General features: G+C 44.1%; 1 protein-coding gene across 4 annotated transcripts in view; it reads right to left on the bottom strand.

Moving 5' to 3' along the window:
- adam11 (ADAM metallopeptidase domain 11) overlaps window positions 1-15,732 on the bottom strand; it is a 256,822-nt gene that overhangs the window by 66,037 nt on the left and 175,053 nt on the right. For all 4 annotated transcript variants that reach the window (XM_072487068.1, XM_072487070.1, XM_072487069.1 and 1 more), the window contains exons 15-17: window positions 10,631-10,730; window positions 5,854-5,925; window positions 255-347 (exon numbers count right to left, since the gene is read on the bottom strand). In XM_072487068.1, coding sequence (XP_072343169.1) covers window positions 255-347; window positions 5,854-5,925; window positions 10,631-10,730 — 265 coding nt within the window. The remainder of the gene's footprint in view (window positions 1-254; window positions 348-5,853; window positions 5,926-10,630; window positions 10,731-15,732) is intronic.

The raw sequence follows: 15,732 nt of genomic DNA, 5'->3' as shown, positions 1-15,732 counted from the left end.
TAATTTTAATTTAAATCGCACCAGCTGCCGTGGCGGGATTTAAAATTGTGTCCCCCAAATATTAGTTGATGAATTACTAATCCAGTAAGATCACCACTACACTACCACCTCTTACCGAGAACAGACCGTCACCTTGTTTGTTCAGACTGTGCTTCAAGGAGGGTATCATGGGGAAAAGGAGACTAAAACATTGTCAGTAGATTTCACAGAATTACCTGTTAGACTGGGTTGTACCGGCAAAGCAACCATCTTACCTGGCAACCTCGACAACACAGTCCATTACTGCACATTGCATTGTGGGTAAGAGTACACTTCTTGCAGCAATTACCACCAACTTTTTCGCATTCCTGCATGAAATAAAATAAACTTATTATCTATGCACATAATAGGCCTCTGATTTATTAAGAGTGTTTTCTCAACTACATACTTAACCAAAATATTTGGTACATTTCTTAACCAGCCCGACTTTGCCAAGCCTGATTCTGCATGTGTAGAAATTGATGCAGCTGACAATTGCGGGTCAGCTTTGCCGAAATCTTATAACACAACACTGAACCGGACTAACTGAGACGTGAGGTAGGTTGCACGCAAATGGTGCATTTAATTGGCACAAAGGACGTACATTGTTTACATCTTTATGGACACAGGTGGCAAAATTAAGCGCCGATTCTTGAACTGGGTGGTCCCAGTGAGGAGCAGAGACTGTTGATCAGGACACCATGGGTCTCCTGCATCTGAATTTTTGCATATTTTAATTAGTAGTTATAAAATTGGGGCTATAGTTCCACGCTAATCAAATCTGCACTCCCTGCACACATCCATTTCACTGGGAGACCGAGGTTAGAAATCAATAGTGCACCCTGAAACGAACCTTTCAAATTCCAACAATTTAAAATTCATTTACTTTGTGAAGTTCATGAGTGGTCGTAGAATTTGCAATGCAGAAGGAGGCCATTTGGCCCATCGAGTCAGCACCGGTCCTTGAAAGAGCACCCGACTTAAGCCCACACCTCCACCCTATCCCCGTAACCCAGTAACCCCACCGAACCTTTTTGGACACTAAGGGCAATTTAGCGTGGTCAATCCACCTAACCTGCACATCTTTGGACTGTGGGAGGAAACTGGAGAACCCGGAGGAAACCCACGCAGACATGGGGAGAAAGTGCAAACTCCACACAGACAGTGACCCAAGCCGGGAATTGAACCTGGGACCCTGGAGCTGTGAAGCTACTCTGCTAACTCTACTATGTGCACATTCTAATGTCTCTGATTTAAAGGGGTTCTCCTCTCTGTTACGCATTCACAAAATTGGTGATGAAAGAGTGGATGGGATTAATGCAGCCATCTCCTCCCAGTTTTACTTTTTCTATTTTGCCCCCCTTCTATAACTTGTCTGGTATAGCAATTCCCAACTGTATCACTACCCTAGCTAGAGCAAGATGTTCAGTGCTAGTTGTTAAATCTACATCTAAATATATAAAATCTTAATTGGCAGTTTGACTTCTGCCCAACATTTACTTAATAAAACTGGCAGTGTTAGAATTACAGAACAGTTGTGGAACAAAAGGGGGCCATTGAGCCCTTGCCAGCTCTCTGCAAGAGCAACTCAGCGAGTGCCACATCCCTGCCCTTTGCCCATTGCCCTGCAACATTTATCTCTTCAGATAATGATCCAATTTCCCTGTGAAAGCCACAACTGAATTCTGCCTCACCATATAGTCAGGCAGTGCATTGATCCTCTCTACTTACTGCACACAAATGTTTTTCTTCATGTATCTCTTTTGCCGATCATCTTAAATTGGTGTTCTGTAGTTCTCAAACCACTCGTCAATGGGAACAATTCCTCCCTATATATTGTCTAAATCCCTCATGATTTTAAGGATAACACCTCTTTGGATTTAAGTGATCTATATTTGTCTTGTTAAATATTAGAAATAATATAGATTTAAGTGGTTTAGGTTAGTAGTTTGTGTAAAGAAGGGGAAATAAGACTCTAGTCAGATTCATGTTAAACAATGGTATTTGTATATATGGGGGTTTTGTTTTCAGTTCAAACTGTGGCTGTAAAGTAAACTGTGAAAAGTAAACACGAGCTTGGGGAAAGAATGAGATGTTGCTTAGCAACCGGGAGCAGCTTCAGGGCGTATGAAGACTTTTGGAGATTAGTTTTAGCTGAATTCATGTCAGTTGGTGATAAGAAACTAGTGAGAGAAAAGCTCTCAGCTCTGCTAGAAGCAGGAATGCCATATAATGGAGTAATGTGAATGGAAGCAAGCTCCTGAGAAGCTAAAGGACAGTAAGTTCTAGAAACTAGAAGTTTCCAGGAAGTTGGAAGTTAAAGGAACAAAGAGAAATTGCCATTGGAACAAGGTACTGTTCATTGAAGAGAAGGTCAGACTTGGAAGAGAAGAGCTGATGAGGTTGGCTATAGACAAGCCACATATCTGAAGCCATGGTAAGTTTAGTGTCTGTATTTCAGCCTTTGGAAACAGTAGTCTTCTGTTGGGGACTAAGTACCTGAGGTTTTCTGTAGAGGTTTGGATGCTGTGGCAATTCAAGAAAAAGTAATGCTGAAATAAGAGTTGGAAAACCTGGAGGCGAATCCTTGCTGAAAGCAGCTGACAGAAAGTTGAAGAAAAGAGCTGATGTAAAATATTGGTGAAAAGATGTTAATCCGTGTCCTTTAGACTGGAATTTGGAGACATTTGCATGACAATCACCTGGGGGGAACTGAAGAGAAATCCACAGAAGATCGATTGAGTGTCATTGGCCAATTGGTTTCATAGTAGTGTTTGTTTGACCATAATCCGCCATGTCGGAGAATCCCCGGGGAGAGGCGTGAATCTCGCCCCGACTCTGGCTGCCGAATTCTCAGGCACCATATTTCGGGCGGGGGCGGGATCGCCGCCACGCCGGTCGGGGGCTGTTCACAGCACCCCCTCCCCCCAGCAATTCTCCGGGCCCCGATGGGCCGAGCGGCCGTCCATTTTTTGGCCAGTCCCGCCGGCGTGAATCATTCAACTCACGTACCAGCGGGACCTGGCAGTTAAGTCGTCGGGGGCGGTCCTCGGGGGGGGGGGGGGGGGGGGGGGGGGGGGCGCAGGGAGGATCTGACCCCGGGGGGGCACCTCACGGTAGCTTGGCCCACGATCGGGGCCCACCGATCTGCGGATGGGCTTGTTCCGTGGGGGGCACATCTTCCTTCTGCGCTGGGCCCCTGTAGGGCTCCATCATATAGCTCAGGGGCCGGCGCGGAGAAGAGAACCCCCCGCGCATGCGCAGAATCACGCCAGCGGTTCCGCGCATGCGCGAACCCGCGGCGGCCCTTCGGCGCCAGCTGGAGCGGCGCCAACCCCACCGACGCCCACCTAGCCCCCTAGACAGGTGAGAATTCCTCACCTTGGGGGGGCCGTTGATGCAGAAGTCGTTGGCACCGGTTTTCCCGCCAGCGTGGGGACTTAGTCACCAGAAGGGGGGATCCCAGCCTATGTGTTTGTTGAGACTCTTATAGCACAAAATATATTGTGTAACCAGTGTTATCCTTAAAAATTGCCACTTCCAGTGATGTGGGAGCTCCTGTCAGGGTACTTGGTTTTTGGCCCTTTCTGCCCAGCTTGTGGGCGATTGTTTTTTGAGGAAATTGGTGTAATTTGGATTGAATGAGGCCCTCTCGTTCAAGTAATGTTCAACAGAAATAGTTCTAATCAGAAGTCGGGCAAGGGAGCATCATTGACCTCAAAAGTTCCTGTCTCGCCAGCAGGGGGACAGCGGTAGATGGTGTGGGCTTCATGCTGAGTTTGTGGCCCGTCAGTGGACGGCTAGGAAGTTGGTCAGCTTTTTGGCCGACTAATTCAAGAAGCAGGGGTAGGTGGTCACTGAGGACCTGGCGATGGCAATGGAGGGGGCTTTGGGCCCAATTCAGGTGGCCATGGACAAGGTGGACTGGCGGATCGAGGTATATGGGCCGACGATTCAGAAGGTGGAGGCTGCGCTCTCTGGCCACAGTGATCGCATTGCCTCGTTGGAGGCAGAATGTTTCAGTTCACTCTTTTTTGCATTAAATTTGTGCCCACCTATTCAAACAGCCTGTCTATGTTCTCTTCAACCTTCTCAAAGGTCACAATACTGAAACTGGGTTCTTGCACCAAAGTCTAGGTCAGTAATGTAAATTAAGAGAAACAGTTGTCCTCATACTGACCTCTGGGAAACCCCACCTCCAGTCCCAAAAAAAACTGTTCACCACTATTCTCTGCCTCCTGTCTCAGCCAAATTTGTATGCATGCTCCCAATGTCCCTTATATTTCATGGTGTTTGGATCTGCTGACAAATCTATTACATGGCTCTCTATCAGTTGCCTTTGGAAGTCCAAGTACACTACATCAACTGCAATACCCTCATCAACCCTCTCTATTATCGCATCTAAACATTCCAGCAAGTTCGTTAAACGTCATTTAAAATCTGTGCTGCCTTTTCTCAATTAATCCACACTTGCCCAAGTGATTTTTAATTTTATTTTGTATTGTTGTTTCTAAAAGCCTTCCTACTGCTGAGGTTAAAACTTAGTGACCTGTAATTGTTGGACATATCCGTACACCCCTTTTTGAACAGAGGTGCACCATATGCAATTCTCCAGTGCTCTGGCACCACCCCTGTATGGAACAAAAATTGAAAGACAATGGCCAGTGCTTGTGTAATTTCCACCCTTACTTCCCTCAGTATCCTTGGACGCATCCCATCTGGTCCTGGTGACTTACCAATATTAATGCAATCAATCTTTGTAACACCTCGGGCGCGATTCACCGATCGTGGGATTTATGTCCCCGCCGTCGTGAACGTCGTCGCGTTTCATGACGGTGTGAAACAGGCGCGGGCAGTAGGGATTCTAGCCTTACATCCTGGTGTGGACTGGGGGCGGCGCCAACCCATGCATGCGCAGTGGTGAAGCGCCAACCGACGCATGCGCGGTAGACTCACGGAACGCTCCAGCCCCGACGCAACATGGCGCGGGGGTTCTGTGGCCGGATGCCCCTGACCCTTCGCGCAGAGTTCCCGCCATGTGTCGGCGAGACTCTGCTGTGTCCGTGCGGCTGCTCGGCCCATCCGGGCCGGAGAATCGTCGGCCCGGCCGCGAACGGCGGCCCGTGACTGCCGCCACGCCAAACGCGCCGGCGCAAATGGCGTCGATTCTCCGCACCTTGGAGAATCGCGCGCCGGCATCGGGGCGGCGTGGCGTGGTTGCGCCGATTCTCTGGCCCGGCGCGGGGCTGGGAGAATCGCGCCCCTCGCCTCTACCAACCTTTAGTCCATCCAATGTTTCCACTAACTCCTCTTTCTCTATCACTTTGGCAGCATCTTTGTCCTTTGTAAAAACAGATGCAAAGCACCCTATTTGTGCCTCTGCTATGCCCTTTGCTTCCATTTCTAAACCTCCCTTTTGGTTCCTCCAGCCCCACCCATAATTGTACTTACTTCTTATTTTAATCTTCATATGCCCATTGAAGTCTTTGATTCCCTTCAATGATCGTTGCTAGTCTCTTCTCATACTTTCCCTTTGCTCTCATTACTTATATCACTTCCCCTCTGTACTTGCTGCATTCAGCCTTGTTTTCACTTGTATTATCAACCTGCCGTCCGTCATACGCATCCTTTTTCTGCTTCAGCTTACTCTCTTATCTCTTTAATCCTCCAGGGAGCTCTGGCTTTGTTGTCCTAACTTTCCCCCTCATGGGAATGCATCTTGACTCAACCCAAACCACCTCCTGGATGTTCAGGTAACACGAGGGAGCAAAACGCATTTCAAAAATAAAATAGAATCACCTACATTGCATTTCGCATAGAATAGGTTCTACTCACAGCTGCGGTACCACAGTCACACTCTTCTCCCATTTCCACATATCCATTGCCACATTCTTGAGGATCAACCAGCTGTGGAAATGTTGAAACACTCATTTTTAGACGTAGCTCAAAATAATGGAAATTAGCAAATTTTGTAAACACGGATCCAAAAGTGATTTTTTTTTTCTCGAGACATTTTTGTGCCCCAGTGCCTCTAAAAATCATCTGCTGAATGAAACGTGTTCCAACATATTGTGCAGTGTAAAACTATTCATCGAGAAATTATTGGAGCTGGCTTGAACAGGAGAGGGGCAGTGGGATGGGTAGAGATTTTGGATGGAATGGAACTTCAGGCTACATATTGCTCTTCTCCTTTTGATGCTCTGGTAAGCTGGCGCCTCATCAAGATCTCAGAAAGATTGGTGCACACAATAGGTATGAATATGATTAATAAAATCCAATATAGTATATAATACCAAGGCTGAATTTCACTTCAAGTCAAACAGCTACTTCATTGACATCAGTTAAGTGTCTTAAAACACAGATTCAGTCACTTCCCATTGACTCCACACATTGCCTTTACTGACTAAAAATGGCAAACAACTGACCTATTTTTCCAACAGCACTCACCTAATGCTGCATCCATCTATCGCCATCTTAGTTTCTAAGACCAAGCAGCTCATGGCTTTCTTTGTCATGAAGATTGAGATGATTCGCTCAGCTGCCTCTGCCTTCTCCTAGCCCACTGGGCCAAACTAGATTACCCCCTGCCCAAACCTTTAATTTGCATATTTCTCTAGTTTCTCTCTTATCTCCAATGGTGTATTCTCTGAGTTCATATTGTGCATGATACTCACCTCATGCTCTGTTGACCCTATTTCCACTGCTAACCACCCAAGCAATGTTCCCCTTTAACTTGAGTTTACTGTGCATTTAGCTTTTTGCACTCAGCGATCCCATTAATATTGATCCATGCAGTTTAGAGAATACAGTACATTCAACTTCCCTACCTGGCTCTCACACTAGTTGATATTGTTAATGGTTCCATCTCCGTGGATACTGTTGCCCTCTCCTTCAAATCTTCCATCATCATCTCTCTCCCCAAAAAACTAATCCTTGACACCTCCGTCCATGAAAACTACCGCCTCCCTGCGCCCCCCCCCCCCCCCCCCCCCCCCAAACCTCCAACCGATTTCCCCTTTCCAAAATGTCCTTAAGTGTGTTGTTGCCTCCCAAATATGTACTCATCTTTTCGGATCTCTTATTTGAATCACTCTATAATCAGTTTTTGTCCCTGCCACAGCGCCGAAGGTGGCTCTTATCAAAGTCACATCCTTTCTTGACCCGTCTACAGTGTTGACCAGCTGACTTTCACTTAGTGATGTAGGAGGAATTTGGATTATAGGAGGTTTATCATGCTCTCCCTTTGTCAGATTTCCTCTTTCAAGCAAATGATCTACATGGCACTGATGGAGCCTCTCTCCAATCATCACCATATACATGAATCCGTCGAGTCTCTTTACCACAATGCCAATCGCATACTTCCCTTTATCACCTTGGTGGTTTTTCACACGACCTGCTGAATAGCGCTGAACTCTCTAAATTTTATGCCAGGTCTGTCGTAACTCATCTTCACTTTTCCTGCTTTTCTCTTATGTCAGGCTTAAGCAAAATAAACCTTTTCCGAGGAGCATGGTTAGACATCAACTCATAAATTGGGCTACTTGTAGATTGTAGGGTTATTCTGTAAGGGAATAGAAAATTGTCTAGACTGTGTCGAAGAGAGACATGTAAATTACCGCCCAGCATGTAACCGAGCGAATGCTTCTGTAAAGGCCTCTTCACAGTATGTACACTTCTTTCTGCAGCACTATTTGATGCTGGGTGATACTGGAGTATATTTGACTCAGTTTTTGCTCAGTAATATTTTGAATTATTCTGACATAAAACGTGGACCATTATCTGTCACCAACACCTCTGGCAACCCATAAATTGTAAACCAACTTCTCAAAACATCAAGTGGTTTTGCCACTTGTAGTATTGGGCATCGACTCAACATTAATCCACTTGCTTGAGCTAGCGAACAAAACAAAGTACTCTTTCCCTTCCACCATAAGGACATTGACAAATAATGCCCACGGTGATCATGGAATGCAAGGAAATTTGGTTGGGTCATTTCCCATTCCAGGATACACATCAGAACCTTTCAACAACTTCAATATCTGAATCTACCGTTGTATATCAAAAATAGCTTCTTGTTTTTGCTTTCATACAGACCATCCCTGTGTGCTCTTGATGATGCTCCTCTAACATTCTTTCTCCAAACCTTGGCGGAATAATGACTTTTAAATCCCAGGGGAGGCTCATTCCCAGGGGAGGCACCTTGATCTGCACTCAGTTCAATTCTATGTGTGAAAACTCCTTCAATTTCTCATCATCTCACTCTTTTTTAGGCCAAACTTTCATGGCATGATTGAGCACCTTTACTGAGCATCACATCTTTGAAAATTTCTCTGGGAAACACTAGCATGTTATTTGTGCATATAAAGTAATTTATGGGATCTCTGTGGATAGAAATGAATCAGCCTTCACTGAGAAATCTTGAACGATCTTGCATAGTAGCACAATTTGCTGACTTGTGATATTTAATATCATGCTGTGGACTATCAAAATCTCTGAAGAAGTGCTGCCGCAATGGATGGTGCCCCTTTCTTTGAACCAACTACTATTGGAATGGCTTGGTGGTCAGTTGACAAAAAGTGAACTCCCTATTGCGAATGTATTTGTGTAACTTAGTAACACCATATATGATCGCTAATGCTTTTTGCTCAACTTGGGTAATTTTGCCCTGACTTTGTTAAAGTACTTGAAGGGTGCGCTACAGGCCTCTCTCTCTCTCTGCCTGCCATTCCAAGTATATGGCTTCATTGTAGGCCTCTGTCCATGTCAGCTGACTTTACTCAAAAAATTGACCTAGGTTTTGTGGTCCTTTAGCCTCCTACAAACGGCGCTCTAAGATTGATTTCTATGTTTGTGCCATACCCATAGTGATTAGAGAGCTTCTTTAATTCGAGTAATCTGCAACTGTTTCACTTGGCAACTACTTCCTTTCAAAGAACACTCAGTGCAATCTCATTCTTTATCATGACATAATATCAATAGAATCTCACTAATTTCAGAATAGAGCATTGAATTGGTATCTTATGGGCAACATTGATTAGACACAACCTCAAAAACATCTGGCCCCATCATGGCAAATGTTGTTAAAATTTGTCCATTAGTTTTTGAGATATATTGTTTATAGACAAACAGCCATAGGAACAGCAGTAAGCCATTTGTCCCATCATGCCTGGTCCGTCATTCACTTGCATCATAGAATCCCTACAGCGCAAGAGGAGACTATTCATCCCATTGAGTCGGCATCGACCCGCCAAAGGAGCACCCTTCCTAAGCCTACCACCGCTCCCCACCCCCCTTGCCCCATCCCCGTAACCCCACCTTACATTTTGGACTCGAAATGGCAATTTAGCATGGGATCATAGCTGATCATCCATGTCAATGCCACTTTTCCACACTAGCTCCAGATCCGTTTGATGTCATTACTATCCAGAAATCTACTGATTTCTGATCTGGAATTTTTTTTAAAAATTTATGTGTTCAATTAATTTTATTTCCAATTAAGGATCAATTTAGCGTGGCCAGTCCACCTACTCTGCACATCTTTGGGTCGTGGGGGTTAGACGCACACCAACACGGAGAGAATGTGCAAACTCCACATGGACAGTGACCCAGCGCTGGGATTGAACCTGGGTCCTCAGCGCCGTGAGGCAGGAGTGCTAACCGCCTGTGCCACTGTACCAACCCTGGTATGGAACATGCTCAATGATTGAGCTTCTGCAGCCCTCTGGGGTAGAGAATTCCAAAGATTCACCACCCTTCGGGTGAAGAAATTCATCTCCATTTCAGTCTTGCATGACCTGCCCCTTATTCTGAGGCTGTGTCTCCTGGCTCTAGACTTACCAGCCAGGCGAAACATCCAATCCACATCTGCCCTATCACGCCCTTTAAGAATTTGGTAAGTTTCAATGAGATCATCTCTCAGTCTTTGGAAATCTAGAGAATACAGACCAAGTTTCCTCAAACTCTTCTCATAAGATAATCCTGCTATCCCAGGGATCAGTCTGCCAAACCTCCGTTGCACTTGCTCTCTGGCAAGTATATCCTTCCTTAGATAAGCAGACTAAAACGGTATCCAAAACTCAAGGTGCATCTCACCAAGACTCTATACAAATACAGCAAGGCATCTTTACTCCTGCACTCAAATCCCCTTGCGATGAAAGCCAACATACCATTTGCCTTCTTAATTACTTGCTGCAACTGCATGCTACCTTCACTAACAAACAGGGGTGAAAACATTACCTTCAATGGTGGCGGTAATAAAAGACGTTAGTTAGTTGAAAGTAAGGAAAGTAAAAATATCAGCTATTATTGAAACTATAATCATATCCTCATTTCAGATCTCAAAATGCTTACGAGTCATTATTATGTAAGCAAACACTGCAGTCAGTTTGCACATAGCAAGGTCTCATACGCCGAGATGTACAAAGGAGTTGCAATCCAATCTGATTTGACTGATCTGTGGGTGATTGAAGTACTTATGAGATACACAAAGTACAGAGTTATTCTCCCTGAGCATTGGCAAGGTTCACAAATATTAAATATTCCCCTAAACCTCAAGTTGCACACCAGCACATACCACTTGTAAAGTATGTTGAAAGTTTATCTCAGGGCTTACCTTGTGAGGCTTGTTGAAAAGACAGATGCCACCACCAGCTTGCAGAAACTGTCTATATTCATTAATGTTGCATCTTGAAAATTTGTTTGGAAGATAGTGTCTGGTGGAACAAACACGAACATGGATGAAAAAACTGTAACACAACATTACTTTCAACATCCTCTATCTTATTCAATTTGGCAGTGTCCTGTCAAAGACTGTTGTAGGAAGAGAAAAACTTTTAGTTATACAGTGCTTTTCGCAACCACTGGATATTTCAAAACGTTCTTCAGATAATGAGGTACTTTTGAAGTGTAGGGCTGTTTAGCACAGGGCTAAATCGCTGGCTTTGAAAGCAGACCAAGGCAGGCCAGCAGCACGGTTCAATTCCTGTAACAGCCTCCCCGAACAGGTGCCGGAATGTGGCAACTAGGGGCTTTTCACAGTAACTTCATTTGAAGCCTACTTGTGACAATAAGCGATTTTCATTTTCATTTTTCATTTCATTGAATGTAGGAAATGTGACAGCCAATTTGCACGCAGCAAACTCCCAGTCAGTCATGCCAGTGTGATGACTAGGGGATTTTCACAGTAACCTCATTGCAGTGGTAATGTAAGCCTACTTGTGACACTAATAAAGATTATTATTATTGTGTGATAATGACCAGATAACCTGTCCTTGTGGTTTTTACTAAGGGATAAATATTGGCCAGAACACCAAGGATAATGACCCTTTTCTTCAAAATAGTGCCGTGGAATCTTTCACATCAACCAAGCAGGTGCATAGGTCCTTGGTTTAATGTCTCATTTGACAGTGCAGCGCACCCTCAACACTTCAACACTGCACAGGAGCAATTCAAGTCCTGTAGAGTGATGTACCCAGAATCCTGTGAATTAGAGGTGATAGTGCCACCAATTGAGCCAAAGCTTACACGACAGTAACGTTTGAAGATTTCTGGGGAATATTTTGCATCATTGATGTATTGTTCTAGGCATTCACGTAAGTTCAATCATACCCAATATAGACCTGCGTGCTGACCTTTACTTAGTTTGCCAATTTTTCTTCTCTTTCTTAACCTCCTCTCTGGGAGACACTGATGATACTGTACACTTTAAAAAGCACTGGCAGTCATCTGACACTCAACTAAATGGCCACACTTCATTCATGCAAACCTTTGACACTCTGTGGGAGGACTATTGAAGTCAACATCACAGCAGAGACTGGTGTTGTCCTCAACCCATCCACACTTGCACACTTACCAGCAGGAGCCATCGCATAGAATCTGTGATGGGGAATTCCAGCTGTTTTTTCCCAGTCCCTGTCCTGTAGATGCTGTACTTGTCGTGCCAAACCTGGGACTCTGACCTGAGTTATGGAAAGTGGAGGGGTGCTACAAATGGCCTCGTTGTCCCCTAGGCTATCAGTGAAGAAAATAATAATGGGTCTATGTTCCTGCATGTTTATTGCTGTTCAGCAAATCACGCTGTGAATACTGGATAAGGACTGAGATTGGGTTCAGCTTTGATGTTCTCAGCAATCAAGAAAATGATAACACTCACTATCTAAACTCAAACGTGAAGAATGGCCATGAGTGTGACGTACTAAAGGGTGAGTCAGGCCTTTAAAACCACATCAAGTAAGAACTGAACAAGGTGAGGATGGCGTAGGATATTAGTGATTAAAGGAAGGAAAGAAAATCACCATCACATGCACAAAAGAGCAACATTTGAATAAATGCTTTTCAAGGTACCTTAACGTTAAAGCAGAGATCATCTATAATTATTTGTAAATGAACAGTGAACAGAACAGGGCAGGTTTTCCAATTGATTACTTTCAATTAACTGGTATAAACTGGGTGTAACATATTGGGAACATGTTTGGAGATCCATTATGCCAGGTTTGTGTCAATTTGGGGTCCGGACCAATTTTCCAGTCAGCAGCACATGCCAGTTTCCAAATAAATGTATTTAAATTGACCCTGAATAAATCATAAAGACATTTACATGATTCTCTTAACGTTTTACGCCTGCTTACTCAGTCACGACCCTCTCATATAAAATGGGGGATCATGATTTTTAACGTGTGCTATTTATGGAAATGCATTCAAAATGAACTACACTAGGGTGAGTGGCAGGACTTGATCGCTGTTACTTGAGGTATTATGCTATTTGCAGTTAGCATGCAGAGGAATGAACTTGCCAGGGACAGTAAAGTTCAGCTGCATCCTTCCAAGTTCTGTTCCTCTAATTTCTTCCAGACATGCTACCTGTACCAGATGTGAACTGCAGTGGTAGGCAGGTTAGCATTGTTGCTTCACAGCACCAGGGATCCGGGTTTGATTCCCTCTTGGGTCACTGTCTGTGCGGAGTCTGCACCTTCTCCCCGTGTCTGCGTGGCTTTCCTCCGGGTGCTCCGGTTTCCTCCCACAAGTCTCAAAAGAGGTGCTTGTTAGGTGAATTGGACATTCTGAATTCTCCCTCGTGTACCCGAGCAGACACCGGAATGTGGTGACTAGGGGATTTTCACAGACAGTAACTTCATTGTAGGGTCAATGAAATTCTACTTGCGACACTAATAAAGATTATCATTAACCTGCGGCACAGAGTTGAAGCTCGGCACCACTCTATCACGAAGCCAAAAGGTCAAGTGTCTTGCTGCTTCCCCATATATTACCTCAGCCATCAGGCAGCTTTGTTGACAAACAACCTCTGCAATGGCTGAAATATGTACATTAAAATAGCTTTTGTAAAGGTTATTTTTTATCAATCAATGCATCTATTTATCTCTGCAGCCGTATGCTAACTTACGTGCCTGCATGCCACTGTAGTGTAAAGATGCTCAGCAGAGCAAGGATTAATGTGGGACATCACCCACAGTATGCTGTGTAGAGTCATATGGTAATAGACTGAGAGAACATTCGAGAGAGAACACTCTAGAAGCAGTTTTCATGCATGATGTTGTGAGCAGCACTATGCATGCCAGTAACCAGGGGCTTGCAATTCGTTAAAGACTACCTATAAAGGGTTTGTGTTTAAATATGCAATCCTCAAGGATTCCTCATCGTTGAGCCACAACAGCGACACCACGGTTTTAAGGGCCAAGAGTATGCCCATATTATGTAGATTCACATGATGAGACTAGTCAATACTTTCACAATAAATTGGTGCTCATAATGCATGGGGCTAAATATTGCCGGACCTGATGGAGAACAGTGCAGAAAACAATGTGACAATAGAGGAAAACTGTCCAATACACCATGGTGTTTTCAGTTTCTCACTCATATACATACATAGAACATACAGTGCAGAACAAACCTGAAATCTATATATTTTACCACAACACCCTTGATTCTAAAAGGCTAATAATGACTATTAGTGATTTTAACGGACCTGTATTTTACAAGTTCATGTCACATTCTTCTGGCTGCTGTGCTAGCAATCGCTTTAATACTCCATTAAAATTACAGACACAGGGAGCACGTATGACTATCTTAAGCATTTGGTCACAAATATCTAGTTAGCGAGCTGACAATAAAGAGGACCCAAATGGCATTGTATTTCCTCGCCTTACCTGATCTCTGAAAATTTTCAGATGCCATCAAACTAAATATAGCAATTCCAATTATTTTTGCTGCCACACTACGTAATCTCCTCAAACAGTATGCTACTGTTCAGGATAATAGATCTTTTTACCTTAAAGCTTTGTACTAACACAAGGCAGATGCACTTTGCAGGCTTTGTGAGCTGGATGATGGGTTATATTGCACCACTTAATTATAATTCAGGAAAAGCATCCTACAAGGTATGGCCCACGGTGACATATCAAAGCTGAGCCAAATTTAGCATGTCCATGTCTGTGATCTGTAGCAACTTACGCTGAGAAAATGGTAGGCACTTACATAAAACAGGATCTAAAGAATTACGTCAACTACAAGCTAGTCCAAGCCATGCTGGCATATGGAATCTTTGTCATCCACAGGAACTTCATTCATCAAAATAAATATTCCCTATTTTTTTGACAGAGCACTTAACAGAAAAACTACATTACTTTCTAAAGTATTGGTTTAAATTACGTCTTTCATCTGAGGGGGCACTGTCTTTTGAAATGGTTTGTTCGATTGGTAATGGAGGAGAGTGCAGTGACACAAATGAAGATGCAAAGGCCATCACTGCAAGATTGGATTGGATTGGATTGGATTTGTTTATTGTCACGTGTACCGAGGTACAGTGAAAAGTATTTTTCTGCGAGCAGCTCAACAGATCATTAAGTCCATGAGAAGAAAAGGGAATAAAAGAAAATACATAATAGGGCAACACAACATATACAATGTAACTACATAAGCACTGGCATCGGATGAAACATACAGGGTGTAGTGTGAATGAAATCAGTCCACAAGAGGGTCATTTAGGAGTCTGGTGACAGTGGGAAAGAAGCTGTTTTTGAGTCTGTTCGTGTGTGTTCTCAGACTTCTGTATCTCCTGCCCGATGGAAGAAGTTGGAAGAATGAGTAAGCCGGGTGGGAGGGATCTTTGATTATGCTGCCCGCTTTCCCCAGGCAGCGGGAGGTGTAGATGGAGTCAATGGATGGGAGGCAGGTTTGTGTGATGGACTGGGCGGTGTTCACGTAATTTACACTAGAACCCTAATATATAAAGTGTCAACAATGCAAATATCTTCATCTAGGATTGAAATCACATAGGTAGAAAGCAAGTGTCTTTGCTGATAAAACCTGACCCATGTGATATCCTGGACTGGTAGGAAGTCGGAGAAATATTTTCCACATCTTTTCTCCCACGTCAACTTTGAGTTTTTCTCTTTTTGTGCCTTACAGGAGATTACATGGTAGAGTTGGTGGGGGAGGTGTAAGATTTGAGATATTTAGTTTGTGGTGCTTCAGCCGTGGATAAGGCGCAAGCATTACAGACCGGCTGCTTTTTGCCTCTTTCTCCGAATTTCATGCGTTGTATGCTCAAAGGGGATATAAAGAAGAGATTAGTAGGCCGGGAGCTGCATTTTGCCTTGTGAGGTGGGAATTCATAGATCATAGATCATAGAATTCACAGTGCTGAAGGAGGCCATTCGGCCCATCGAGTCTGCACCGGCTCTTTGAAAGAACACCCTA

The sequence above is a fragment of the Scyliorhinus torazame genome, chromosome 21 (genome assembly GCF_047496885.1).
Source record: "Scyliorhinus torazame isolate Kashiwa2021f chromosome 21, sScyTor2.1, whole genome shotgun sequence".
In the NCBI taxonomy this organism is placed as follows: domain Eukaryota; kingdom Metazoa; phylum Chordata; class Chondrichthyes; order Carcharhiniformes; family Scyliorhinidae; genus Scyliorhinus; species Scyliorhinus torazame.
This window is presented reverse-complemented; position numbering and strand designations above follow the sequence as displayed.